The sequence below is a fragment of the Lampetra planeri genome, chromosome 17 (assembly GCF_965212315.1).
Source record: "Lampetra planeri chromosome 17, kcLamPlan1.2.h2, whole genome shotgun sequence".
Classification (NCBI taxonomy): Eukaryota; Metazoa; Chordata; class Hyperoartia; order Petromyzontiformes; family Petromyzontidae; genus Lampetra; species Lampetra planeri.
Window position 1 is genome coordinate 6,004,650 of NC_136123.1, and position 27,999 is coordinate 6,032,648.

A 27,999-nucleotide genomic window follows, 5' to 3' on the forward strand; every position below is an offset into this window, starting at 1 on the left:
CTCCCCACAAAGACAATTTGCGTTGACACGTGCCGCGTACAGTGTCGCCGCCGGTGACACATCGTGCGTTAAGCTTCTCCTCTCTCCTCGCTGCAGCCTCCCACATTGATGACAGCGGTGGCACTGTGTGCATTTATGACGCAGTACGGCGTATTATAACACACACACGGATCCACGCACCTGTGCCAAGTCGCACCTATTAAATCGCGTGCGAGCACGTGGTGCTGTGTTGCAGCCGCTGCGTTTGACAGCCGGCGTGGATTGACGGATTGCTTGGTGCTTGGCTTGAGGGGGGTGGGTGGGGGTGTTCTCGTGTTCATGAGACGTCGCTTTCGGGTTTTTTTGTTTCATTAAGAGGCCAAGCGACAGAGCAGGGGAGTGCACGCTTAGCACTGCGAATAACGCGGAGGCAATTCTAACAATAATATAGTTATCGATATCTACGTGTAGATACGCAAAGCTTGTTAGATTACACTCTATATTTGTAAGCTGTAAATACGCGCAGATGCTGAGAGGGTAGGTAGAAGGCACGAGTACATTTTATATTTATGTAATATATATAATAAATTATTCTACACGCCGGTCTACGCGTAGTCGCTGTGTTAAACACGCGCGACCACCACGGTCACCCATCAGCCGGCACCTGCTGCCATTTGCGAAAGCCGCCTTCCTCGACTCCGTACGTAGCTACACATCACTGCAACACCATCACTACCATCAAGCCCAGCCACATCACCACCATCATCACATCCACAACCAGCAATCATCACCACCACCATCAGTAATCACCATCACCACCACCATCATCAAGCCCAGCCACATCACCATCACCACCATCATCACATCCACAACCAGCAATCATCTCCATCACCACCACCACCACCCACATCACCACCACCACAGTGTGACAACTCAATGCACATCACCACCACAACCATCACCACCATCATCACCACCACCCACATCACCATCACCACCACCCACATCACCATCACCACCATCATCATCACCACCACCACCACAGTGTCACAACTCAATGCACATCACCACCACCAGCACCATCACCACCACCACCACAGTGTGACAATTCAACGCACATCACCATCCGGCGCTGTCATTGTGTGGTGGTTGTTTCGGTGCCATGTGATAAGAGAGCGATGTCCATGACGACCGCGTGTGTACTGTACGTGTTCTATCCCTGTGATGTATCACACACACAGTTACTGTGTAGTAACTGTGTGTGTGTTACTGTGTAGTAACTGTGTGTGCGTGTGATGATTATTACATTCGCACGCGACTAGCCACGTTAATTATTTCGAATGTGTTTATCATTTCCTTTTCCTCTTACGTGGCACTAAAATTCCGGGTAATTATAAACGCAGTAAAGATAGCGGGGATGGACCGTTAAATGCAATGAGTACGTGTGTATACTAAACATTCTTACGTTTTCATATTTCATATTTATATTACTGTAGATACGATATTGTTATGCAGTATAACAATATCCCGGTAGCTATGTTAAACAAAATGGTTTCAAATTTTCTTGTACCCATAACGGATATAATGGCGTCATTCAATGCATACGCCGTGTGTGTGAGACTGTGTGGCAACATCGATCACTTTGGCAACGTTTGAATCGCCGAAAGAAAATATCGACGTCTCTGTCAAACTGTTCTGTACCGTGAATGACAACTTCAACGATTCGTCAATTCGTAGAAGGTCTCTGTGTGATTGCGATAAAGTGATCGGAAGGATGTTAAGACGGTGCAAATCATAGCATTGTGGCTGCTATTTTAATTAATCCACGTGTGTTCGGGGTACATACGTTTCTTACTAAATTAATGTTGTTACTGATAACCGTGAAAGTGGGACACGCGTGTGATGTAATCTATCTGGCTGACTTGCAGCATTGCAAGCCTCAGGGTGAGGGGGGGTGGGATTGCTGCTGTCCACGTGCTTAGCGTGATGGTGCCGTTAGTCAGGAAACGTTCTACACATTAGTATAACAATAACATCCTTTTTTAATCCTTTGGCTGTCCTTAGATTGCCTTTTATCCAGTGGATTGACCGTGGTTGATGATGATTGTCCTTTACCTATCGAGGAATGCTTCACTCGGTTCCAGGATTACTTTATTAGGAGGGTCCTGATAACATTTGGGGATGTTTTGGTCAGTTCCATTATTGCGTGGCTTCTTCACGTGGAAGGAAACCGGAGAGAGAGAGAGAAAAAAAAAACCCAGCCACGCATATGACGGGGGAACCAAGCTCTGCACGCATGGATTCAAGAATCCATTCTTGTACCTCCATCTCCTGGCAACCATGTCGCAGCCCAAGCCTTCAACATCTGGTAATCACAGGCACTCTCCAATTCAAAGTACTAACCTGGCTCAGTAAACATTTGGCTTTCCCTGCTTCCAAGAGGCTGATATGGTTGGCCAAATTCAGGGTAATTTGGTCAAGGCTGTTTGCAGCTGCTCCACGATGCACATGCCAATAACTATATCATATATCTCTCTCCCAAGACAAGTCCACAAATGTTTTATAAGTTTATACGGATCATCATCATTACAATCATCATCCCCATGTGCTAAAGCAATGAACACGGTTGTAGGGGGTACATTCTTCTTCGAGCGTACGTGTAAATTATACGCCCAGGTTTAAGTTTGTGGGCCCTATAGGTTAGGGAGTAGCACAACTGATATTGTTATCAGAGTTATCAGAGTTGTTTCTTTTTGTTGTTTCTTTTTGTTTGCATTTTGACTGCTTGTGTTGTGGTTATTGCAAACATGATCCCTTGTATAAAGGTGTCAGTTTTTGTACCAGTTGAAAGGGTAAAAACCTATTACTATGATATTGTCCAGTCCGCCAGAGAACCGGAGAAGAATGCAGTTGTTCTCGATGTGTTCCATTGTTTGGTTCAGCTGGCCGTGGTCACTGCACTGTGATTCATCTCTAATTGTACAATTGTGGAAGAGAAGCGGTTGATGGAGCCACCACAGTTTTCTTGGCAGAACAGAGCCGTGCGGAGCAGTGGTGAGGCCCTAGATGACGCTTTCATCCTTTCCCGTTCCGAGACGTCTGCAAGTTGCAGGGTGGGTCCTGTTCACCGCTGAATCTCGGAACGTGCAAGCGGTTAGCGTTAACTTATTTAGAGAAGCATAGCGCTGTTTTTAAAGACATTGTACTCAACGTGGAGAACAGTCGCTTTTATGTCGCGGCATCCCACCCGGGCAAAGGTTTCCTTGCGTAATGTTGGCCAGAACGGGTAGAGAGCCACTTGGTGGGAGTGCGTTTCAATATTGTCCATTATTGTTCGGACGATGCTGTTGATCTGGACATCCAAGTTCTTTGCGTGGGCGCTTGATGCCCAGACTAGTGCGCTAGCATGGTCGTACGTAGTAGACCTAGTTTTGGTGGCGGCCAGTTATTTTAATCGGAGGCCCCTCTCTGCTCTTTGTTATTTGCACACTTTTTCGATTTGCTTTTTGCTTACATTCAAAAAAGCACAATCGAAAAGAAAATGCATGCTTGAGCAGAGTACTGTTGTTGTATTGAAGTGAACTTGGTGCAGAGTTGCTCGGAAACATTTCTGTTGCGACAATGTTACCATTTAAATTACACCATTTCAAGAGGCATCGGCTGTCGCATCAAACAATTGCGAGCTCTTCGCATTACATGTGTCAAACATCCTCAATTCCCGTATCACACTTTATCGGCAAAGATTCACATTGGCCATTCGCTGCTGATGAGACTCGGAAAGTAGAACACCGCTCAGGACTTGCTGCTGATACAAATGCCGCAAGACTTTTTACTCGGCACATGATCTATACTGCAGCCATTCCAAGTGGGGAATGGCTTTGTCACCATCATTCAAACGGTTGTGTGTTGTGGCTTACGCAATGGTCAAATGCAGTACTGTCGACCCATTGACACGCTTATCTTGGGGAGGCTGATACTAACAACGGAGTGGCGGCCAAAAAGGAAGGACCCACGCCAAAGAGGAGAGTGACGAGATAGCTCGTGTGAAGAAACAAGCTGGACTGATTGTGGCATTGTGAGACTGATGAAGGATGATGGGGAGGGATTGGGGAGACCCTAATCCGGCAGTGGGTATAACATGGCGGGTGATTATTATCATCTTGTCAGCCCTTTCATTTCATAATGCCGGGAGAAACAAAAAGCTGCCAAGTGAAGTGGACTGGGGGGTAGAATTGTGACGAAATGCAGGGAGAATACACCCTTTCATGATGTACAGTGCAATTATGCATTCCATTCATAACATTATTTTGTCTTCTCTAAAGTACATTTGAATCTTATCTGGAGTGCATGTCACTGCCAGTAAAATTGTTAGAAACTAGATTCTGTAAAGTCGTCTCAGTAGGTAGTATTTAAAAATAAAATTGGACATATCCTGAGTCTTTTGTTGAGGAAGGGATCTGCATTGGAACGTTTGGCAGATTCTATTAACGAGTGACCAATTTATAATTTGCTGTATTACGGCATCTGTGTGTGTATATAGCACCCGGGGTCGCCTATGCACCAGCTACAGTGGCGTTATAAAACTTTGCATTGCATAAATCGCATTAATACGTGACTGAATGCCCCATGACTTAGCTCAGCATTTGAAAGTGTTTTTCAAGTGAGGAAACAGCTAATTATGAAAGTGGGAATTGCATGGGTCTGGCCAAGAGCCTAGCAACTGAATTAGAGGCAGCTTTAATGTGCCCGGTGGCCTCCGTATTGCCTGGGCTATGTATTTATTTCCAGTACAGTCTGTTCTGAGAGACAGCCGGGCATTTATTTGTGTCTCGACAGCTGAGCAATTCGTGCATGTCCCGTTAGTGCCCACTGTTAGATCTTTGCAACTCCTCCAGTCCTGCCACATTTTAGCCTACCTGCCAGGTGACTAACCATACTTATTTTTGTTGCTAAATTCACATCCTTCATTGAAAAGAACGCAAGTAAAGGGATGTCTCTTTACGGCGTGGTCACGCTATGCTTAAGCTTCAACATCCTAGATTTGAAGCTTTCGTGACTGCAAGGATTCATACTCTTAGTTCTTTCGGTAAAGTCACGTTCCATTCATTGGCTACCACATTCTGATAAGCTCCCCCCCCCCTCTCCTCCCCCCTCAACTTGCTTTTAAGGGCTTACATTTTGAATCCTTGCCTCACTTGATGCAGCAAATCTGGCTGTGACGGTCCCACCTGATGACGGAGACTTGTGTTGCCTCCGAAACGTCGTGATTTTTTATTGTTTTATTTTTATTATTTTTAATTTCATTTTTGACCTACGTGACTTTACCGAAAGAACTAAGAGTATACTTCAACATCCTGCCAAAAGTCACGGTTATAACTGGTTGCACGAGAGATCTTTCTCAACTTTCTTCTTCTTGACACCATGGCTCCATGCGCTGCATTATCGCTCAACTTTGCCGTGTTACATTCGATAAAATGAGTGTGCATTCATTTATTTTGCCACGTATACTGGATGCGCATTGATGTCCGATATCTGTACGAGTGAAAAACGTTGTAGGCAGGCGTAAAAAGCTGCCTTGCAGCTTTGTGCTGTGGAAGAATGTAGCGCGTCTCCACACAATTTTGGTTTCGTAACCACAGGGCGTATTGTCAAGATCACGAGCTAATTAATAGTTGTGTTAATCTTTTATGGTTGTTTAGCGCTCGTTTATCTGTGTGTACATCTGCACTTTTGCCTTGCAGTGCCATGGACCTTTCGCCAATCATCAAACTTCCTGTCCCACCCTCTACCTTCATTCCAGACTTCATCTCGATTATTTTATTTACAAACTTGGCAATCGAGAGAGAACTCGAATACATTAGCTGCAAAGTCTGATTGTTTTTTTATTTAATCGTTTTAAGAAAAACGTCTAGTCACCAAGCAAGCTAGGGACATTTTGAGCCAAATTCAAATGCTGCTACAAAGTGGTGTCATTGTTTCCATGTCATGTGTTCTAGTAGTAATACAAAAAATACCGTGACTAAATGAACTCAATAATTTCATAATCACACAATCGAATGTTGTGCTGAGGAGGCCGCCGCGTACCATAGAGGCACATCCAAGTTTCCAGGATCAACTGACACTCTCATATAATTTGTCATACCTCCATCCTTTGTTAAACCTCAACCCATCCAGCATTCTCCTTAATTGCCTACCGACTCGGTCAGGCTTGCGTAATCATGCATGTTTAGACATGCATATATATATCAAGCATGCTGTTAATGTGACTGGTCAGGACTCTAAGTTATTCACTAAGTCTTTTGTGATTACCACAAAGTCTGACTGTGATGTTTTGTGTCGGCTCTGATGGATGGCGCGAGGTTGCAGGGTTCTCTGCAGTCGGGCAAAAAAAATTGTCCTTGAGAGGGCGTGGTGGGGAGTGGGTGATAGGTCGGTTAAGGAGCCGAGCGTCCTCATTTACCACAGCGAAGGAGCGGGGTTTCATGCTAACCGAACACCATCCCCAACCCCGCGGGTGGTGCAAGGCCCGTTGCTGCTGGCAGAGTTGGGCAATTCCGACGCAAAGCACTCCAGCCTTCGCAACGCCGGTTTGTCTGTAAGCGTCAGCCAAAACAACCGGCGACAGTGTAAAGCAGCAGGGCCTAATTCATGGACTTATTGGCGTGAGCATTTGCATGTGAATAGAGGAGATGCGAACCCTCGTGTGGGGGGACGACATTGGGTCCTGGAGGTTGGGAAACACTGCAATGGGAATCTGTGAGGTCACAGGCGTGGTGCTGATTATTGACAATGGGTGGAGCGGTGTCACGCAGTGACTAGCACTACGCTACGAACTTGATGTCCCGAAATTCTTATCCATGAGTGACCATCGGTGGCGAGTCCATGCCGACCTACTTTCTCTCGTAGTCAATATGATTTCTGACGCGCATTTGTTGATCCATGTTCTCCTCTTTCTCTTTAGGCATCACTGCATGCTTTTCATGTACATACTCGTAACTTGCAACGGCTTCGTTCGCTTTCTGTCAGCTTCAGCATCATAACAGGAGGTGAATTACTCGATTCGCTGATGATGGAGATTGTGTTTTTTTCAGGATTTAGCAGAAGACCTAAACCAGTTTATATCTCATTCAAACCTATGCGCCATTCTTTCTGCGTGGACCAAATTCAAACTATTTGTAGATTTTGTCAAGTTATAAGATTATATTGTGCTTGTGCCCATATCCAGTATTGTAGTTCTTCTGGAACATGATGGGAATTTAAATAATTCACTCACTCGGCCGAGGTCATCTGTGTGTATACGATGCCAAGAGACTACATTGGGTGTTCACTGGTTTATTTTTGGGATGGATTTCAACTTGGATCGGTGTCTTTATCACTCACTGACACTAGGTCTGCCTGACTGCAGTGGTTGTCATTCCAGCAGAGCAGCACACATGTGTTAAGTAAACCGTAGGTCTTTCGTGATAGCTTTGCCGTGTAAGAATGGAATGGCGTGAATACCAACAGATTACATTTTTTGTACTATTATTAAGCCAGCAATGGCACTTAACAAGACTATGCAAATTGGTGTTGAGTATAAAAATCCTAATCTGCGTCCAACCTAGATTTTACTACACAAGCCACCTCCATTGAGCAATGTCTCTTGTGGTTCATTTAATCATGCTTGGGATTAAGCCCTTAACTTATTAAGGTCACCACGTGTTGGATGAGTCACACGGAAAGATAGTGTTTTATTATTATTTTGGGATTGTATTTTAAGTAATGAGTAACGGGAATCTATTTTTTTCCTTGCTGCGAACAGCTACTGCACATCTGACACAGCTGAGTTACCGCGAATCGCCCCTCCAGCCCTCCAGGGTAAGCTGCGGTTTCCCATACAGTGCGTACGTGCAGCAAATGCTTCACTCACTACCACGTAGGGACGCACACGCATGTGCTCATCCGCATGTCACCAGATACTCGGCCGCGCTGCGGGTCTGTGCGCGTGCATCCATGGCATCTGGCAATGCAATCCATGCGCTGCAGAATTCTGGTTGGTTCGGGTATGGTGGGCGGTGTGTCACAGAGATTCATAATTTCTCCATAAGTCTGGAGGTGTCATCCAGCCCCTTTTTCGACGCATGTATGTGTTTAACAGTTTGGCACCCACGGTACATGGCTCCTACTTTTTTTCTCATTGCCCTCGCTAGCTTAGGTTGATTCTGTGAGGTGTGTGTATGTGCAGCATTGGGTTGCTGTAAGCGGTTGCGTTGGCGCGTTTTCACCGGCGTGGTTGTGACTGCCTGGGCACTTTGCACTGCGAGCGTAGAGCCGTGCCATGTGCGATCCGCAGTGGTTGCCAGAGCATTGAGCACCAAGCCTGTCGTGGAACCGTCGTGAGATTGCAGAGAAATCTTCTCTTGTCTCGTCACGCATAAGCAATGCAGGACTTTCCAGCCGTATTTGCTGCAGGTTAACAGGCCAAGGTGAACCACTGCAATCGCTTGCTCACACCATTGCTGGCGGAAATGCCCCACTGGAGGGAGCTCTTCGCCCTTCAGATGTGTTTGAAGAAGGGGGGAGCTCACACTTTCCCTCCCCCCACATGCGGCAGAGTCTGCGGTGTACCCGTATATTTGTAATATATTATGCAGGGCCAGTCATGTGGACTGCTGTGTTATATTTGGGTTGATATTGTATAACCGGGGAGGGCAATGATACCGTGGTTATTCTCCACTGCGCCATGAATCTTGTGACCCGAGTTGAACTCCAGGCCACAGCCAACATCGCTGGCAGGTGAAGACTGAATCACTCGTAAGCGCACACTACCTTCACCAACCCGTTCTGCTCGACATGTGAGATCAAAAAAAGCCTCATAACGACACCATGTGGGAAATCCTTTATCCAACAGCAGATTGAAAAAAGGCTATAAATTAGTATAGTGTAACCATGAGCTCTTTCATTGTCAAGATGTTATAGCCAGTAGGAAATTTTACTTCTGGAAGACAAAAAGCCAGATTTTCAAATCTTGACAATGACCCAAACAAATTTCTTCGGCTGTTTCCCAAATTTATTCTTGATAATGGAGCCATTGCCACGTAAAAAAAGAAAGTGAGCGAAGAACGAACGTTTGGCAACTCGTGAATCCAATGCATATATTTTCCAGCATTAATTCTTGACCTCTGGAAAAGAAAGTGTGTGAATCCGCTCGAAATTACCTGATTGCAAAACGGGTGAAACACCTTGTCACCCAGGGTTGAACCCGGTTGTGCGGTGATTGCGCGTGTTTAAATAACACTGGGGCCACCAATCGCCCCGGAACCGCGGGTTATTCTCGGTGACGGAGCCCTCCCACGCCGCCCACGCTGTCCACACAATCCCCACTTTGTGTCTGTGCCCAGTGATGAGCACGGAGCTTCCTCTCTGCAGCATGGCGCGCAGCGGCAGCCGGAGTTTCATCGCTGTGGGATCTTTTTTTCTCTCTCTCTCTCTGTTACTAATTGCGGTACGACTGCAGTAGTGCGTTCAATGGCGCGTTGTTTTTGGCGTTATAATAATTTACCCTCTACGTTTGTTCGAAGCCACTTCAGCGTGCACGTATTGGAAAAGCGTAACGGAATGAATGGTCGGTTGGCCTTTGTCCTTGGCCAGCCAAATGTCTCAGTGCAGCTTAGTGATATTTTTTTGTGCAAACATAGAACAAAAAAATACTCAAATTTTTTTTTATTTAACCTGACATATCCTCTTGTCCTTCAAATAATAAACCCAACGCTGTTAATACCCTGAAGCACGGCTACTTAGAAATGCATTCGGTGATTCGCAAACACATTTAAGAGCGCGAATTGCTTTCCCACGGCGCTTAGACAGTTTATGGTTTCTAACCAGTCTCACAAGTCTGCTTGACATAAAAGAAACAACAATGCAGACACAATATGTTTGAAATTTTTTAGTGCTACTGCTATATAGAATGTTTGATTTTAAATTGCAGCTGTGACAAGCATTTAACATGCAGGTTGGTGGCTATTAAGCTCAAGTTCATATCGACTGGAGGCCCTTTGCAGTTGCCAAATTAAGACAGAACCCACGAGGAAACGTCCAGAGGCAGGAAACTTTCAGAGGTAGTGTTTGCGGCTGCGTGGACGGAAGAGTGTGTGCGTGTGCTTGCCGTGTGTACGCGCGTGTGTGGGTGTGTGTGTGCTTGCTTGTTTACACTTGTACGTGGTGGCGAGTTGCGTGGGTCTGTCTGTGCACTAAAACCCGAGTCCACACATGGGACTTGCCCAGGAAGGTGGCTGCGTTCTATTTTTAGGCAACTTCCGGGTTTAGCTGTGGACAGGAATGCCAAAGCATTCTTCTTAAACTTGGTCGCCTTCGGATATTGGGAGAGAAAAAAAAATTCGTGCGGAAATGCTAGGAAGTGCATTTTAGAGTCACCTTTTTAAAGCAATCGGGGTGGATAATGTCAGGTGGTTAGTTTTTAGTATTTTGGTTTTCGGATTGTTTTGAGCTAATTGTTTTTAATGCTGCATTGAGCTCAGGTTTTTACAATTTAATATGATCATACTATTTTGGAACATGCAATGCTTGGGATAATATAGAGCAATCATTGCCCCCCTACTGGCAGACTAATGCTGTACTGACCAAGTGCTGAGCTCACACCCTGTGCACACAGGAACACGTGTGTTGCAAAGCGCTATGAGACGCCCCAGTGCATAGGGCGCTATTGAACAAAAACAAATGATTATCGTGATGTGTGTTTTTGTTTTAAATTGATTACAAGAAAACATTGCATTGCAAAAAGAAAACTGGTGGCTGTCGAGAGCAAACAATCTGTCGAGAAGCTATTTCTGTGCACGGTTTGTGTGAAAGTTTGGGTTTTCCTCCATGTACTTGTGGATTGACCCCCCCCCCCACCTCCACACAAATTATGTAAAAAAAGGATTTTGCTAAATATGAAAATAAGTCTTTGTAACAAATCTTTGTAACGTTTTCCTATGTGAGCAATAGAAATCATGTTCCGTTATGCTAGTTATTTAGGCATACTTTTAGTAAATGTATATAAATATGTGTAATGCCTTAGAGCATCTGGTCTACTTCAGGATGTGATAGACAGTTTTAAAAATCATGACACATTTTTTTGTCAAATAGAATGTAATAATACAGTAACGTCACTTATCCGTGCATCACATAGCCACCCTGACATACATATTAGCTCTGACCTATTAACCACCAGTGTAGTATGTGTGCACGGTGCAAATCAATTTCTGCAGGTGACAAATTTGACCTTTTCATACGTGTGGAAATGTGTTTCTTATTCACGTGTAGATTTGCTCACTTCGAAAAGTACAGTACAGGAAAAGCATTTCCCCACGTTTAAAGCAGCTTGCACACTTAATTTGTCTCCAGTAAGCTTTTTGTGCGCCATGTAACTTCCCTTTCTTATGGATACTCACCTATGCGACATTTTCACATATCCACCTATACTTCAGTCCCCAGTTACTGTGATATGCGGCGCTGTATTCTGTAATTAGTTTTAGACAGAACTGGTGTTTTTTGTTCTCGTATTGCTATGTCCACATAGAGGGAGAAAACCGCCCAGATGACTTGAGCGTCCGATTCGTTTCCCTGCGACTGTTAACCTCGTGCATTGCTGCGATGCCTTGCAGAGGAGGAAACACTTACAAGAGGAGCCAGAAAGGAAACTCTTGCCTCATCAAGTGTCTGTGACCTTGCCGGCTGAGAGAACGCATAAAGAGAAGGGGGAGAAGAGGGAGAGAGCGCGGGAGGGGGAGAGAGAGAGACGGAGCTGCTGTCGGAGAGGAGACGGCTGTGGAAGCATTCGCTGTGGGCTGTTCCTTCAGTAGCAACAGCGGCGGCAGCAGCTTCACAATGTCGCACGAGCAGATTGGGTTTCTGCCCGATGATGGCTCCGTCACGGTTCCCGTCGTGGTCATCGGTGAGTAATGTGGGCGAGCGAGGGGGTCGAGATCGTGGGGAGGGAAGCGTAATCATGGGCGATGCCTCTCACTTGTTCATTCATGGTGCTCGTTGCCGGCTTTGTGCGTGCCGATGAATGTTCGGCTGTGTCTCTTTGCGAGCAGGCTGCTTGTGCGCGTTTGTGCGACGGTGTGGTGTTTTCACTTTTCAGTGCGTGCAGCCAGTGTTTTATATTGTATTCTGCCAAAAATAAAAGGTGCAGCCCAGAAATTGCCTGCTCATGCCACTGTTGGCTGAAGGGCCTCAACTTGCGGGAGCTCTAAAGGGCCCCTCTCGAGGAGAGGGTATTTTTGCCTTCCTGCTCTTTTTTTCGCTGGTCAAATGACTGTAGAGGTGCGAGTGTCCACACTTGACCCACACCGCGCGCTACCTGCCAATCAAAAAACTGGGGTACCCATTTATACTGCTGGGTGCACAGAATAAATTTGCCTCATTGTTTCAAATGCCACGCTGGAAGATCAAATCGAACCGGCAACCTCTGTATTGCAAGTCCAGTGTGTTGACTATTGTACCACTGCGGCAGCATCCCTCAACTGTGTACAATAGAGTATATGAACGTTGTTTACTTGTGTTTAAAATGCCACATATAAACGTGATAAAAAATGTCCACAGCGTGCCAGTGCCGTCACGGTGTTGTGTCTGTGCTGTGCGTTGTGCAAGCGACGCTCCTTCACGAGTGGTGGACGCACAGCACACGCTGCGCGCGCGTTCACACGTAACGGCGCGCGTCGCCTCGCGTGTTTTGCGGGTGCGCGCTCACACACACGCCTCCATCCTTGTCCGTCTTTGTCCCCCGGGCAGGTAACGGTCCATCTGGAATCTGCCTGTCATACCTGCTCTCTGGATACCGGCCATACCTCTCGGAGGGAGCCCCTCCTCATCCCAATCACATTCTGCAGATGAAACTGGAGGAGAACTTGCACACGTCCATACTGGAGCAGGTGAATATCCTTTTTGTGTGCAGTCTTATCATAGGCAGCAGTGGCAGCGTCAACAACAATTGCAACAGGAGCAACAGTTGTATTATTATCATCTTCGGCAGCAGCTACAGCAGCAGTTGCATCGTCATTGTCGTTGTCATCACCATTGTCGTTGTCATCACCATTGTCATTCCTGTCATCGATCGCACACATTGAATTTTATGAACATCGAAAAGGAGAAGTTTGTACTTATAAAGTGGTAGTGGTAGAAAATTACACCAGCTAAGTTACAGGCTTAAGAGTCTGCTCTTAAAACCGTATAATTAAAGCAAAATGTAAATAGTTATTTTATGGTAATGTTACAGTAATTTTCTTCCATTATGTTCTTTGCCGTAAACTGTGCATTTAAATTAATTTGCAAAGAACATTGTGGGTTTTATTATTTTGTATAATGAGGTAAAATTGCAGCAAAGTGGATTATGAGTGATATTTTTCATGAATTGCATTTTACACTCATAAGCCCATATGTTTCTCACATTCCGTGTTTTCCCTGTCCATTTTTCCAACAACCCTTCCATTCTTTCCATCCCCTGTGCATCCTGTAATGTACAAATGCCAATATAACTGTCAAAATCTTCCACCAAAATCCAGCCTTATAACTTGGCATCTTTTTGCAATTGCTTTGCGCAGCTACCTAAAGCCAAGCATTTGGCATTGGGTTTTTTATAACAAAAATATCCGTAATTTTTTAACTAACTTTTTTCCAACAATGTTTTAACATTCCTTGCGCACACTGTGGCGGTGTGGTTTGCCAGCCAGAAGAGTTCATCTGGCTGTGACCCCGTGTCAATCAACAGTCGGCTCCCTTGCTTTGACCCAAATCGCGGCACATTCCTGCTCTAATCCCGCTGTGTCTGGCATGAGACCTGGGACGTTCTCACTTCGCAATCCTCTTTAGCCCAGTACACCCTGACCTTGCAGCTGTAATTCTAGAAGCCCATCAGTCTGCCTATATTTGTATCTTTTTAGTCTCCTGCGTTCAGCATTTGCAGACAAAATAAACAGACCGCTGCCAGATTTGACGAACATGTGCACATTTTGGAATTAGAATTGTTTTATATTATAAGTGGGTGGCTATTTTAAAAGTTCTGCTTTAACCCTTCTCCCCTGGTGTGGTGGTTGGATGTGAGGCAGCTGATGCCTCTTGTCAAGTAATTGACCCAGAACTTTTAACTTCCTTTTTTCAAAACCTGGCTTTAATTCCACAAGTAATTTTGTATGAACCAAATATTTTGTAGCCAGCGTAATTTGAAAGGTCCATTCACTAGCTTCGAACATAAAGGATAAACATAATAATTACGTGAAGTAATGATGGGTATCGCATTCGTGACTGATGGCGCAAGGTAAACTACTCTTTGCGTAGCCTGGGGGAGGACCATCTAGTGTTGAGAGGGAGACGCGAACTGAAGTGACTCCACAAGTGCTTCTGTAGTGCCATTGTTAGGGGTCATTCCATTATGTGATACATGTGTACGTTGAACTTATTTCACACCGTGCGTAACAAACCGTGCTAATCGGAGGTGCGGGATAAGGGCAGCAACCTAAACACACACAAAAAGAACACGTGGACACTCAGGGTGGGTTCACACTGGATTTTTGTGAATACCGTGTGCCTTGGGTTATGCCGTACATGTTCAGACCACCACAGTTCAACTTAATGTAAGGGTTGCACGGTGTGTGTGACTATTACTTCAGAGCCCTTAGCTCCCTGATTAGTTGCCAGTTCACTTAAATTATTATTTTTTGAAACCTACAGCCATTTGTCAATACACTGCTTGATGAAAGCCTCCCCGTGATGTGTCCATCATGGGGGTTGTTTGATCATATCTCACCACAATAGTCAATGGAAATAGTTTTAAAGGGGTTGGCTGAAGACTGATTCAGACATCAATGACCACCGATATTAGCCGTGGCTGGGATTTGAAATCAGGTCACCGGGTTTGTAGCGCAGTGCGCCAACCACTGTTCCATGGATTCTACATTTCCAGTTTATTTTATTTAACCAGATGGGAACTCAAGTGATCAGGGTAGTCTCATTTGCAAGAGTAACCTGCGTCACCAAAATGACAAAAGCAAAACAAATAAAATGAAGTACGGCAAAAATCTCAGCCTAGCGAATATCGCCGCGCGTAAACCTCACACTCCAAGTAAGGCTTAAGTGGCCGTTCCGTTTATGCACGTGGGTACTCGTTGGCGCGACGGGCTGACGGCGCTCGTTTCTCCGTGGACAGGACCTGGAGTACCTGTGCGAGGGACTCGAGGGGCGCTCCGCCAACCCTGTGGCCCTCCTGCTCGACTCGCTGCTCCACCCGGACGCCGACTGCGGAGCCGACCTGCCCTCGCCGATCCGCTGGGAGCCAGAGCCGCACCGCGCCATCCCACACGTGGTGCTCGGCAAGGGAGCACCCGGAGGAGCGTGGAACGTACGCGGATTACCCCCCTTCTCACGCTGCATCCCTCTCCCACCCACCCCACCTCCCCACACAACCACTGCTCCAGTCTCACGGTGATAAAGTGTGTTATCTGTAGAACAAGTTTGTGCTGAGTTTTTTGTATCGGGAGTTATTCACTTTCTGCTTTTCGCAGAGGTAGCCGCCACCTGGCACATTTTGCCCTCCCAGAGAAGACTGCACGCTTGTGTGTAGATGCCGAGAACGTAGATTAAAAGAGCAGAGTTTGTTGCCAAGGAAATATAAGCTAAGTAAGCACTTTAAGTTGACTTTGGTCGTGTCTCCCTCCGCAGATAAATGTCACTTTTCACATTAAACATTCAAAACAGAAGAGGCTGGATGGCTCAGAGATCAGAGAGCTGAGCTGGCACTGCTGAGATCCTGGGTTCATATACGAATAGCCACCTAAGAGTATACTGCCATCTCAAGTGTAGCAAGTCGATGCCAATGATGGCATGAATAAACCCACACATTCAATTTGGTTTTGTACTGTATTTGGCTAAATTCCATCTCTGAAAATATCAGTTTTACCATCTTCTGTCAGACATTCTCATGACACAGTGTATTACGTATTTGCCCCACTAATGGGTAAAGGGATAAAAAGGCCATTTGACGTCTTTTTTCACGACAACTCGATTGAAACATGTGTTCCACAGCTGTTGTGTGGCTCAGAGGCCGCCCTCCTCTGAGAGATTTCCAAAATTATTCTTCCTCACATTCCATCATTCCAGTAACGCAATTGTAATACATTGGTGGGGAGGGGAAGAGAAAGAAATGTAAAGACCCATTGTCAAAACCAGTGGTTAATCAAGTGCACAGGTATCGTCCTACAGATGGACTGGGCGTGACAATAGGAATGTGGAAATGCCACGGCCAGTTCAAGGCCCACCAATCGAGTTGAGAAATGAAATCTCCATGCACTTTGACCGTGGTGAAAGTCCGCTCTAAAGCACTATAAAATAGACCATTGCTTCCACAGTGCTGGCTTTGACCACATTGCACTATCTGCTTATATTTAGCCTGACAACCTATGGTGTTAGACAAATACCCAATTGCACCTAGCAATTGCCATTGAATTGCACCACCTGAACTCGGCTCTTGGAAATCATTCTCTGCGGGAACCGCTACATTAACACTCACTCTGCCACTATATTGTGATCACCGTTATGCCCACAACTAACACCCTTTTTGTGCCAGGCTATATTGATTATTTAAGTAATTAATTGCTGTGCGGATTCTTGGTACAGTTATCAATTTCTCTTATTCTTATCGGTATAATTACTCGACAAACACATCGTAAAGAAAAGTCTTGCCTCTTACGGACAATTATACTTGTTATTTGATTTATCAACCCGGTCATCCAGTCGTGCCAGCTCTAACGATAGTAATGTCGTTATTGCTTTGTTCTTGTTATAAGGCCATGGACACGTCCATGCAGACGCTAAGCCTCGGCAACTGGATGGAGCTGCCGGATTTGCCCTTCAAGGACTGGATTCGAGAGCAGCGCAGGTGAGGATCTCCACGTTCATACAAGAGCTGCAGCCGCCATTTACCAGAAGCTGGCAATTAGTTAACAATGGCACTGAAGTAAGGCTTAGGTGCACTTTGAGACCATGTGAAGTGGCGAAAGGCTTGCTGGCAGGATGCCAGGATGTACCTCAATGTAATGTCAGCTGATTAGGACGACCAGTAGATGCATCGAGTACATACTCCATTGTGTGACGTTGCTCTGACTTGGCCATCTGATGTTGCCTGTTGTGAGCATGAAACCTCTTCCCCCATAATTGCTGGAGAGCAGTTGCTGCCCTGTAAATGTCTTTCGCGTTTCTTTTCTCAACACACACACACCTTGCATAAAGACGTGCGCACACGTACACATGCATTAATTCACATGCACCTCTGGCAGCCATTACATGCAGGAGGCAGTTTAACAGGTAGGTTAAGAAGCCACATACATGTCTGTATGTATGTATGTAGCTTCCTATCCACTCCTATGTGCAGGTTTTCTCTGGGTACTATTTGATTTCCACTGACTTGCAAAAACACAAACTGATTGGCCACATCAAAACTATCCTACCAAACAGGTGTTGTGACGCTCAATGAGGCTTTGCTGCGCAAACACACCAATGGCAGGTTACGTGTTGCTGGCACTCTGATTGAACTTGAGCCAACCTCGATGCAGGAAATCACGCGTTGCTTTAGACACGACGTAACCGCTCGACACCAATGGGTTCCGCCTACCTGGGTTTTCTAATGCCACAAATGAATGCTGAATTAACGTTGCGAGTTCCAACGCGGGAATACATAGGGTTTGCGTAACCCTACCTCCCCGAAGACCGCGTGTTTTGGGGATGGCGCAGCTAACAGCCCGGTTAGACATGACTTTGCCCTGTATTCATGAAAGAATTTCACGAGATCAAATGATGCAACGGTCTCCTGTTTTGAATTTGACACGGCGCGTTATTTATGTCCTCGATGATCTTTTGGCAAGCCCCTTCTTTCTATGGCCACAGAGATAGTTGCCCCACACCCGTGCCAAATGGGGCCCGTGCCAACAACACCCAAAACGCCGCCGATGACTCGCGCCCGACTGGCGTGCTGGTCGTGGGACGAGCTGACGTGGCAGAGCGGGCCAGTGCCCGCGTCGGCCGTTTGCTGTGCACAGTTTTGTGTTCACCAGACGTTAGCCAATATGGGTACAGCTAATCCGGATGGCGACATAAGCCTCCAGATGGCAGTCGAATTATTGATTGAAACAACGAAAGAGCCAACGCATACTTTAGGAGCTGCTAGGTCCCAATGCTCGATCAGCATTTATTGATTGAGTTTAGCACTCCAGTTTGTGATCTGCATACATAGTATTTCCTTCCAGCAGTTTGGTAAAATGGCAAACCTCATTAGCACGACAGGAGAGTTGTGCTGAGTTCGTAGTGTTTTTTCCCTATGGGAGGCAACCCAAAGTGGAGAAGTAAAATCAGTTTGTGCCAGGGGAGAATATTTAAATGATGGTGCACAGCTACCTTTAGGTGAAGGCTGTGTATTAGCACTATAAGATTTGCCGTTTCCCTTCAGGTGGGAAATCCATCTGTGGGTAATGCTCACTACCATTTGTCGCCTCCTTGCATTGCTTTTCACTGGAAAGTGCAGACGAAAAATCTGGAAAGTGAAACCAATTTTTTATTCTTATGACCAAATCACCTGCAATGCTCCCCATCTCATCAAATCTCGGAAAGCCAAGCAGGTATGAGCCTGGATAACGCTCCGATGGGTGACCACCACACTTAAAACAAGGTGCCATAGCCTGCGGCATAGCTACGCTGTCAGCAGGCGGCATCGCAGAAAAGTCCATTGTTGTCCTACAGTATGCTCCTAAATGTTGCCCCACCCTAACCGATGTACATTCACCATTGTGGTGAAGCAGCGTCAAATTTACCCCCACGGGCCACATGGCGTAGGACGAGTCCCTTGCATAGCAGTGGATTGACGGTGGGGAGGGAAGGGGCTATAACGAAGAGAGTAGATGTATCCGCAGTCTAGCAGCTGCTTGAGTAAAGTGTGTCGCACTCTGCACTCGCACCACTATTGTGCAGGCACCTGCGCAATGACCGAGCAACGACGGCGGACGTGGCCCGCTACTACCGCCACTACGTCAAGTGCAAGGGCCTGCAGCAGAGCTTCGTGAGCGGCGTCACCGTCACCTCTGTGCACCGGCTGCGCGACCCCGAATTGATCCGCCCGTCGTCGTCGTCGTCCTCCCCGTCCGCGTCGCCCCTCCATCCCTCGTCCGCGTGCTCCGCGAACGGCGTCGGCCCGGCGCGCTGGGAGGTGCGGGGCCACCACCTGGCGGTGAGCGGCGGCGGTGGAGGGCGGCTGCGGTGTTTCCGGCTGCGCGCCGCCGCCGTGGTGCTCGCAACGGGCGGCACGGACTCGCCGGCGCGGCTTGGCGTGCCCGGCGAGGGGCTGCCGTTCGTGCAGCACGCGCCGGCGGCTCTGGAGCGGGCGGTGGCCCGGGGCGAGGTGGGACGCGAGTCCGAGCCGCTGCTGGTGGTGGGCGCGGGGCTGACTGCGGCGGACGCGGTGCTGGCCGCGCGGCACCACGCGGCGCCCGTGCAGCACGCCTTCCGGCGCGCCGTCACCGACCCCGCGCTCATCTTCAACCAACTGCCCAAGATGCTCTACCCGGAGTACCACAAGGTGCATCACATGATGGGGGAGAGCGACACGTCCTACAATGGATACGCCAGCCTGCCCAGGTGTGATGGGAGAGGGAAGGGGGTGTGTGTGTGGTGTTGATGTGTCTGTGTATTTATAAGGGGGGGTGGTAACATATTGGTCAGCGCACTGCTGCATGAACCCGGTGACCCGAGTTCAATTCTCGGCCACATCTTGCGTACAGGTGGCCATTATCTGAACCGGTTCGGGGCCTTCCCAAGGTGAACGCAGTCATAAATGAGTACCCGGTGTAATGTGTGCACATAAGTGCTCAGAAGTCAAAGGTCATGGCAATAGCCATAACTGCGCTACGTGAGCCGTAATTGATGCCGACTAACTGCACTCGTCCCAAAATTCTATACAACTTAAGGGGGAACGTTGTCTTGATATGAGGTGTGAAGGGATACATCTTTATTGAGTCAACTCGATTATTGGACATACAAGAATATATTTTTTTTAGATCTGCATATGTTTTACGTCATTGGTTCCTTTACATGCTGCAAGCCACTTCACCACACTTTTTAAATGATAACTAATTCTAGAATAAATTTGCACCTCCAAATCATGGCAATGCTATGGGTACGCGTGCTTTTGCGTGCACGTGTGCTCAGAGCTCCTATCCTGGCACAACAAGCGCTACAGTGATTCCACCGCCACTTGGTGGTGGATGGCAGCCGTCCTAATCGTGTGCGTGTTTGTGGATTGTGTCGGTATCGATGGCAATGTCATATCTGGGCGGCCACGAGTCTTAAATGAGAATCCTGTTAGACTAAGTACTTAAATAAATAATGAGGTCTGCGGTATGAAAGCCGAGCGCGAGACCAGGGAGCTTCGCATTACAGCACCGCCCCTGCCCCGTCCCGGTTTGCCCGCGACGCCAACGCCGCCCTTGACGCCGGTCGTTGTCGCCCCGTGACGTAACGTACGCGGCGTTCCCGCCACCCGCAGGCACCGTGTCCTCGAATTCCGGCCCGACCGGAAGGTGCTCCTGCAGGGCCCGGCGGGCGAGCTGCGCGTGCTGCCCGTGTCGATGGCGTTGGTCCTCATCGGCTCCAACCCGGACCTGTCGTTTCTGGCGTGCGCGGGCCGCTCGCTCGCCATGGACCCGTCGCGCGCCGTCAGCTGCCGCCACAACCCGCTCGACGTGCACCCGTTCACGTACGAGTGCGAGCGAGCGCCGCGCCGCGTCGACGGCTGGGCCCGCGGCGGCGGCGACGGCGGCGGTGGCTACGGCGACGACGGTGAAGACGGAGGAGAGGACGGGGCGCAGGGGGTCGGCTGTGGCCTCTTTGCGGTGGGGCCGCTGGTCGGGGACAATTTCGTTCGCTTCTGTCTCGGCGGCGCGCTGGGCGTCGTCGGCTGCCTGGAGAAGCGCTGGCTCCGCCGCTGACGCCCCTTCGCGACACTGGCCTATCGCTGCTTCGCAACGGCTTTGCGACCTTGACAGGCTACCAATGGGTGAATCGCTTCACGGCAGGATGGTGAATCGGCGGCGATAGGGGAGCGAAGCGTGTGTGTTTCGCAATGAAGGGACAAATCGCACCCGGAGCAAACAAAGGAAAACAGAAAGCACTTAGAAAAGGTATCCTCTTTCTGGATATTGTGATGTGATGAGTCGTGAAGGTGTGTGTTAATTTGTCTGATGTGACAGATTGCCTTTAAAAGGATTTCTATCGGTGGTTCAACCTTCAAGGCGAGACATTTCTCTTGTTGAAATGCTCGTTTTGTTCGACGTGGTCACAAATTGTCAGATTTTGGGGACAGCTGGGGCTTGCAGAAAGAACGTTGCCTTCTGTCAGTGCCTGCGGGGGTGTGCGAGCGCGAGTAGGAAACGCCGAGTCTGTGGCGGGTTGCCACGAATCCTTTTTTTTCCCTGCAGGAGCAGAAACATTGCTGCCAAAACTGTCATTTAGTCGCAGTCGGAGAGACACGAGGAACTTTTATTTGATTTTTACACGGTTGTATGACAGTGCTTAAAAACTCGACGCTTTAATCCCACCCACGCCCTCCCCCACCTCCTCGTCTGTCGACTGGCCTCATGACCCAGGTGGCCAATCAGCGACTATATTTTTACCGACAGATATCAACAGATTCCTAATATGGTTACTGTCGTAAAATATAATATCCCAGACTCTATAAACTCCTAGAGGAAAACAAACTTGAATTTGACTATTTTACTACTGATAGTGAACTTAAAATTCATTTTCAAACTACTTGTACTTGATTGATAAGTTATGGGGTTTTTTTCCATTAAATTTTGATATTATAATAGGTTAAAATTTTGATACATTTTATACTAAAGCACTTTTTTTTTACTAACAGCTGGCCTAACTAATAAGCATGCTATGTTCTCTAGTTTTTTTTGGAAGACTTAAGTATAACATATACATGTGTATATGTGCGTACACTGTATGTATTGCAAATGTGGCCGGAAATATTTGAAGATACATAAAGTGTTGATTTATAACATAGTAGAAGGCAAATGGTTAATGATTTTACCATGCCATGTTGCCAGGGCTCTCACTGAAAACAATGTGCCAAGGGGATTTATATAATTAACATGCTTACATTTATAGTACATCATGGCTTTTGACTTTAATTTTATAGAAAAATACAACACACAATATTGTGATGAAAAATTTCCATTAACCGTTTATCCGCTTGCTGCTGACAACGTACTGCTTGGCAGAACATTACAAGGTTAACTAAATTGACGGATCATAAAGCAAAGAGAGAGAAACGGAGTAGTAGCTTGAGGATTATTTCATGTTGTGGCTTGTTTAATCCCGATGCGTTGACATGAATGTTTTGATCTGAATGAAGATTTGCCTCCCGGAATATATTTGAAGGTTTACCAACTAAAGAAATATTTTGGGGGTGGGTGGGGGGGTGTCTTGAAAACACAACGAGATGTGCTCGTGCCATTTCCCTCCGCTCGTTTGTAAATTTGGGGTTACAACAAACGCAGAAATACAATGTCCGATCTTTCTGCTTGCACTTAACACAGTTGCGTATGACGAGGTGATGTTCCAAGTTTATTTCTTAAAGAAGCGTCCAACGGGTGTTAATAAAATGGGCCACTCTTCAGAACAGCTGCAAGGTTTGCTTAGTGTGCAGCAGTGTTGCACAGGAGCATGTTTTTTTTTATACTTGACGTATAGAACGTTCAAACCTTATTTTCCGTTATTTGTGCTTGTTCAGTGAGCGACAGCGCTAATGTCCACCGTCCTCCAACATTTGGGTGCCACGGTGGTAAGATGTTAACTCTCTCACCCGGTATGCAGCAGGTCGTGGGTTCAATCCCGACCCTGACGCCTGCTGTATATTTGGAGTTTGCGTGTCTCTCCACGTGGTCACGTGGATTTTTCTCCAGGTTGCTTCTGAAAAAGAACTATATAGCTCGGTGGGCCTTACCTGGTAAAATAAAAAATACTTTTATTTACACCATCTCTTGTATACAATTACAAGCGAGTGTATCGTGTGCACTGATCAGTAGGGGTGTGACGATCATCCTCCCCTTGCGATGTAATCTACCATCGCGATTCTGTTCAATAATCTATTCCGGTTTTAAAATGCCGTGGTGATTGAAGCATTGTCGTGGCTGCAACTTACACGATTTATTTAAAAAAATGGCGACTATTCCACACGTAATTCGGTGCATGCATTCTTGCGGAATTATTATAATAACGATTAGGTGCCAACTGGGTTATCACATCACAGGATCATGAGATTTGTTGGCTCGGGAATGTTTTTTTTCCCAGCAGTGGTTTAACCTTAGCCGAAATCGATCATTGACAAATCTGATTTTTATTACCTTTACATAATAGGTATTTTCAGTTGTGAGTGGATGGATGATGCTCTCATTAATGATGCGATACTGTAATACATCGGTTAACGAAGGAGATGCGTTCCATCATATCACTTTGTTATCAGAAACTTCGTCACCAGAGGTAGATATAACAGCTCCGATTAGCACGGTTGGCTATGTAGGGTGCGAAAGAAGTTCAACATACATACGTGGGGTTGCGCTCCAGGAGAAGGGTAGTACAACAAAAGCCTTCACTTTTTCTGCTTGGTTTAAAGTGGTCTTTTAAGGTGTACTGCGCCAACCCTAATGAACGAGCTATATCGCTTGTCATCTCTCCTGCCTCTGCCCTCCTTGTGATCTGCATTTTAGTTTCCAAAGAGAAAGGATTTACGCTGCACCTTTTGCCCAGAAAGGCCACTAGCACTAGACGGTCGTTTAGATGACAAAATTGGGGGTAGTCAAATTGTTTTACCACTGCATAAAACACGATCGCATCTTACCAACACAAGGAGCTCGGGCAGTGGCGGGCAGGAGAGGGAAGACCGGGGGAAGCGCGCCGCTGATTGGGTCAAGATTCGCGACGCTCTTCGCCGATTGGCCACTAAACAAACTCCGCTTGGCCGTGGTGAGAGGGCATGCGCAGCATTTAAATTAGTTTTACTCTTTTGAATCGCTTTGCATGATTTCTGAAGGTATTCATTTTTTTTTTGTCGATTTTTACAAAAATAGGGGGCCGATAGGGGCACTTCACGGTCAGCTTCGTGATAAAGGAGATTCGTTCCCAGAGGCTTCGTTAACCGATGTATTACTGTACGATATAAAACAAGTTTGGCTGGCTGGCTGGCACACGGGCTGGTAAGTGTGCGGTGGTAACCTCGCCGCTTACATTTGTGTGGTGATGTCACCCGCATCCCACAGTGCTGGGCCGGGTTCCTGCGTCATGATTATGTCATCAGGCCCCCCCCCCAACACCACCCTCGACCCCGGTTATGTATCTGGCACAAATGCATGGGCAGTGCGAGTTAAATTAAAAAAGGTATACATTCAAAGCATTTAACATGCTTTATTAATATTTATGTAAAGTGTGCACTTGTGCACATGATGTTGAGCAATGAAAATTGCACGTGGAGTTTTGTAATGGTTCAGATGAATGTCGATTATGTAATGACATACCTGACGAAGGTTTTTCAAATATGTCTTTTAAGTGTATTTTTAACCTGCACTGATCATGCTAGCTAGGCACTCTGTGTACCTGCACTGAAGATAGCCATAAAAACACTTGCCGTCGAATAAAACAATGTTACTCCACCTCGCCGTATACTTTGGAAGACCACCCTTTCCACTTTGTGCTGATGTTCCCAATGTTCACCACACTTGCCATAGGCAACGCCTCTTTCATAATTATGTTGTTGATCTTGATACCAAGGTCACAAGGGAAACCTACCTTGGAGGATTCCTTGGACCCATAGTTTTGAATTAAAACAACCATTTACCAGCCCAAATTCCACTAAATTGTGTTGGTACTATGTTTTAGGTAATGGCGAGTGAAGACACAAAGTTACAAATGACAATTGAATGCAACGTTCCCACGCGCAATTGGCCTTGAACGGGGGGACTCTCTTGTCAAACATTGTGCTTTTTAACACGTAGCCTTTCGCGACCAATATTATTCACAACAAAGGTTTTTGGTTTAGGGGTACGACACATTTATACTTACGCGATCTAACCCAAAAACCTTTATTATGAAAAATATTGTGCTGTCTGGCACTTTCATAACTGACTCCGAATTGATAAATTCATGGGTTCTGGCCAGGTATCTTGTGCAAATTCATGTTCTGGGGATAGCTTAGTGCTGAAGCATCAACACTAATGCACCCATAATATCGTTTTTTTTGGGTTAGACTGCGTAAATATAAATGCGTCGTTAAACTCGCCACCACCCGACTGTCGTGAAAGCCTACCACATGTTAAACTAATGCACCCAGTCTCTACTTGATCTGTCTCTTGCATCTTATCAAGCTGCATGCACTAAAAACATTCTAAACTTTCAAACTCCTTAACCGCGATGGTTTTACATTACCTATTTTTTTAAACTGTTTCAAGGGGCATTTTGTAAAAGTGTGTATACTTGTTAATTTCCATTACAGTTAAGTGACAATACCAAAACGGTTATTTTTTTACTTAAAACTTTCGTGACTGCACGAATTAATATTCTTTGGTTCTTTCGGTAAAGTCACGTAGATAAAAAATAAAAAATAAAGTTAATAAAAAAATAGGCAGAGCGCCGTTGTTTTCTTGTCAACCTTCACCGTCAGCAGTGTGGGTGTGTGGAGCGAGGTGCAATGATTGCCTGGCGGCCCTTTGGTGTAGACTTACTGCCGGTGTCAGGGTTTTCTCCTACATTAACATTAGCTTCCCCGCCCATGCTGCTGACACACTTGGGCTACGCCCATCTCTAAACCTTTAAAAACAGTTTGCCTTGAGAGGCTAACCCCCCTTTTCCTGATAACAACCGCTTGTGTTGCGATCGAAACGTCGTGGTTTTTATTTTAATTTAATTTTTTTACTACTGAAAGAACCAGAATAAGTCTACATTATAGACTGCCAGTGCTTCTATCTACGTGACTTGACCGAAAGAACCAAATAATATGTTTATTTTTATGTTTCACGTTATTTACTACAGTTGTGCGTAATTACTTGATGGATGTTTTGTGTAACTTACTTTCTGTTTACATTGTACAAATTTCCTAAGTGCAGATGTAACTGTAAATGGTTTTGTTGCAATGTTTGAAGATGAAATCATGTGTGCTATTATGTTGTCTTACATGTTTGTATTTCAGGATTTCGTAATTAACCCTTTCCCATTCCAATATGTCTGCAAGTTGCAGGATAGGTCCCGTTCACCTCTGAATCATGGAGGCATAGCACCGTTGTTTTTAAACACATTGTACTCACCGCAGAGAACTGTAGCGACACAACCGCACTCTATGATAGCTGGAACCAAATTGTGCCACATGCCTTGGTACGTCTTCCAACCTGAAGATATACCGATAGTTATTTTTAGCTCTTCTAATGAAATCGGAAGAAAATCTAACGAAGGAAATGTTTGTCATCGGAATGGGAAAGGGTGAACATGTTGAATATCGTTACCCCGTCCACTTTTTAACTTGCTCAATTGCCCTGAGAACCCTAAGGAGGCTTGGACTATCCAAGCAAAAGGGAGACCTGTTGACAGCAGGAATTCTGAGTTCACTTAACAGATCGTAAGCATGCAGAATTAAGAAATAGTAGTGCCTGGAATTTTGGTCACTTATTTTAACACAAAGAACACTTCGTCCGGCTGTGATTTGACAATGGTAATTGATGATTTTGATTATCAGAATTGTTGAATATTCTCACTTTTTTTTTTATATATAATGTTCTCACATACTTTTGTTTTTCCAACTTCGGCATGGCAGATAAGCAATAACAAATCCCATTTTTTTACCTTTTTGCATCGCCATACTGAAGTTATAAAAAATTCATTCGTAAAGATTTCTCCAATATTAGTCCAGTAGAAATTGTAAACATCCGCGCTCCAATCCGCACAAACCCTGTAATTCACGGATCGTCGGTCTGCGAATGCCCCGTAATCCGCAGCGCGCCGCAGCGGATTGTAAACGCACCGTGGATGACATACCACAACCCGCAGATGTGGGCAGGGCTCACTTGAAGCTCGCAGTTAACGTTCGATTTATACTATTATTTTGCAACAACAAAAACATTTGGTTTCTGCAGATTCGTGGGATTTCTGCTGCATTTCCAGAATTTTATACAAGCGGAGTTCTGTACTAAAGTTACTTTTAAAATAATTACCAACTTGCAGCCCACTCTGCCTTTTTCATTAACTCTGGCAGCACTTCTGTTAACTTCATTGTGTAGTTTTGCACCTGTTGTCGTTTTCCAAATATTGGAAAAAGACAACCTTCTCTATTCCACGAGACCTTGAGTTGTAGATATCGTATGGGGAATTCTACAAGGCCATGGTAAACTCAAGACTTGACTCGAAAACCACTGTATGTGTTCTGCAGCGTGGTATTATACACACTATTGTTTATTGTATAATTTTGCGGTTAACAATTGTACACGTATCTAATCACTACTTTTCAGATGCTTCTAAAACTTGGAATAAGTTTAACCGTCTGTGTATACTTGTTTTCTTTTCTCATTTACAAAACTGTCCAACATGTTGTTAGGTTTTTTTCGGTAAAGTCACGTGACTTTACCGAAAAAAAACCTAAAAATATGTCCAACATGTGTGTAAATATTATCGCCTTTCAGGATTCATTTTGCTTATAGCTTTTTTTTATACGTTAATTGTGACCTAACAGTGGAAAAGGCCATTTTCAAAGTGCCGTTTGAGGGTTGACTAAATTGGGATTTACATTAAACTGCCCTCTTAGCTGATGCAAACCATGAACCCCATTGATAAAAAAATGGTTTTCTTAAAATGTGCTGTACCTCCATGAAAACAATGCGAATCTACGCTTCGTTGCACTCATGTGCTTAATGTGTTCTTTATTGTTACAAAATAAAGTGACGATTTATTTCTAAA

The 27,999-nt window shown here is 45.8% G+C and overlaps 1 protein-coding gene across 8 annotated transcripts; it reads left to right on the top strand.

The window, feature by feature from the left end:
• On the top strand, positions 1–27,999 carry LOC144723315 (oxidative stress-induced growth inhibitor 1-like). 8 transcript variants are annotated; one of them, XM_078602005.1, is made up of 9 exons: positions 1–679; positions 2,174–2,347; positions 7,781–7,836; positions 11,625–11,914; positions 12,757–12,896; positions 15,167–15,358; positions 16,803–16,894; positions 18,976–19,638; positions 20,546–27,999. In XM_078602005.1, exons 4-9 carry the CDS (start codon positions 11,848–11,850, stop codon positions 20,985–20,987), a joined length of 1,596 nt encoding a protein of 531 aa, XP_078458131.1. In that variant the 5' UTR covers positions 1–679; positions 2,174–2,347; positions 7,781–7,836; positions 11,625–11,847; the 3' UTR covers positions 20,988–27,999. The 8 variants fall into 8 exon arrangements, with proteins under 8 accessions (XP_078458131.1, XP_078458129.1, XP_078458132.1 ...); XM_078602003.1 differs by lacking the exon at positions 2,174–2,347 and adding an exon at positions 6,941–7,025; XM_078602006.1 differs by lacking the exon at positions 2,174–2,347 and adding an exon at positions 9,947–10,076.

What these genes read in the sequence shown, in the direction of transcription:
- LOC144723315 (XM_078602005.1), top strand. Translation starts at nt 11,848, where the DNA reads ATGTCGCACGAGCAGATTGGGTTTCTGCCCGATGATGGCTCCGTCACG. An exon ending in GGTTCCCGTCGTGGTCATCG is followed by an intron (nt 11,915 to 12,756) that starts GTGAGTAATGTG and finishes TCCCCCGGGCAG; the next exon opens with GTAACGGTCCATCTGGAATC. An exon ending in GGATACGCCAGCCTGCCCAG is followed by an intron (nt 19,639 to 20,545) that starts GTGTGATGGGAG and finishes CGCCACCCGCAG; the next exon opens with GCACCGTGTCCTCGAATTCC.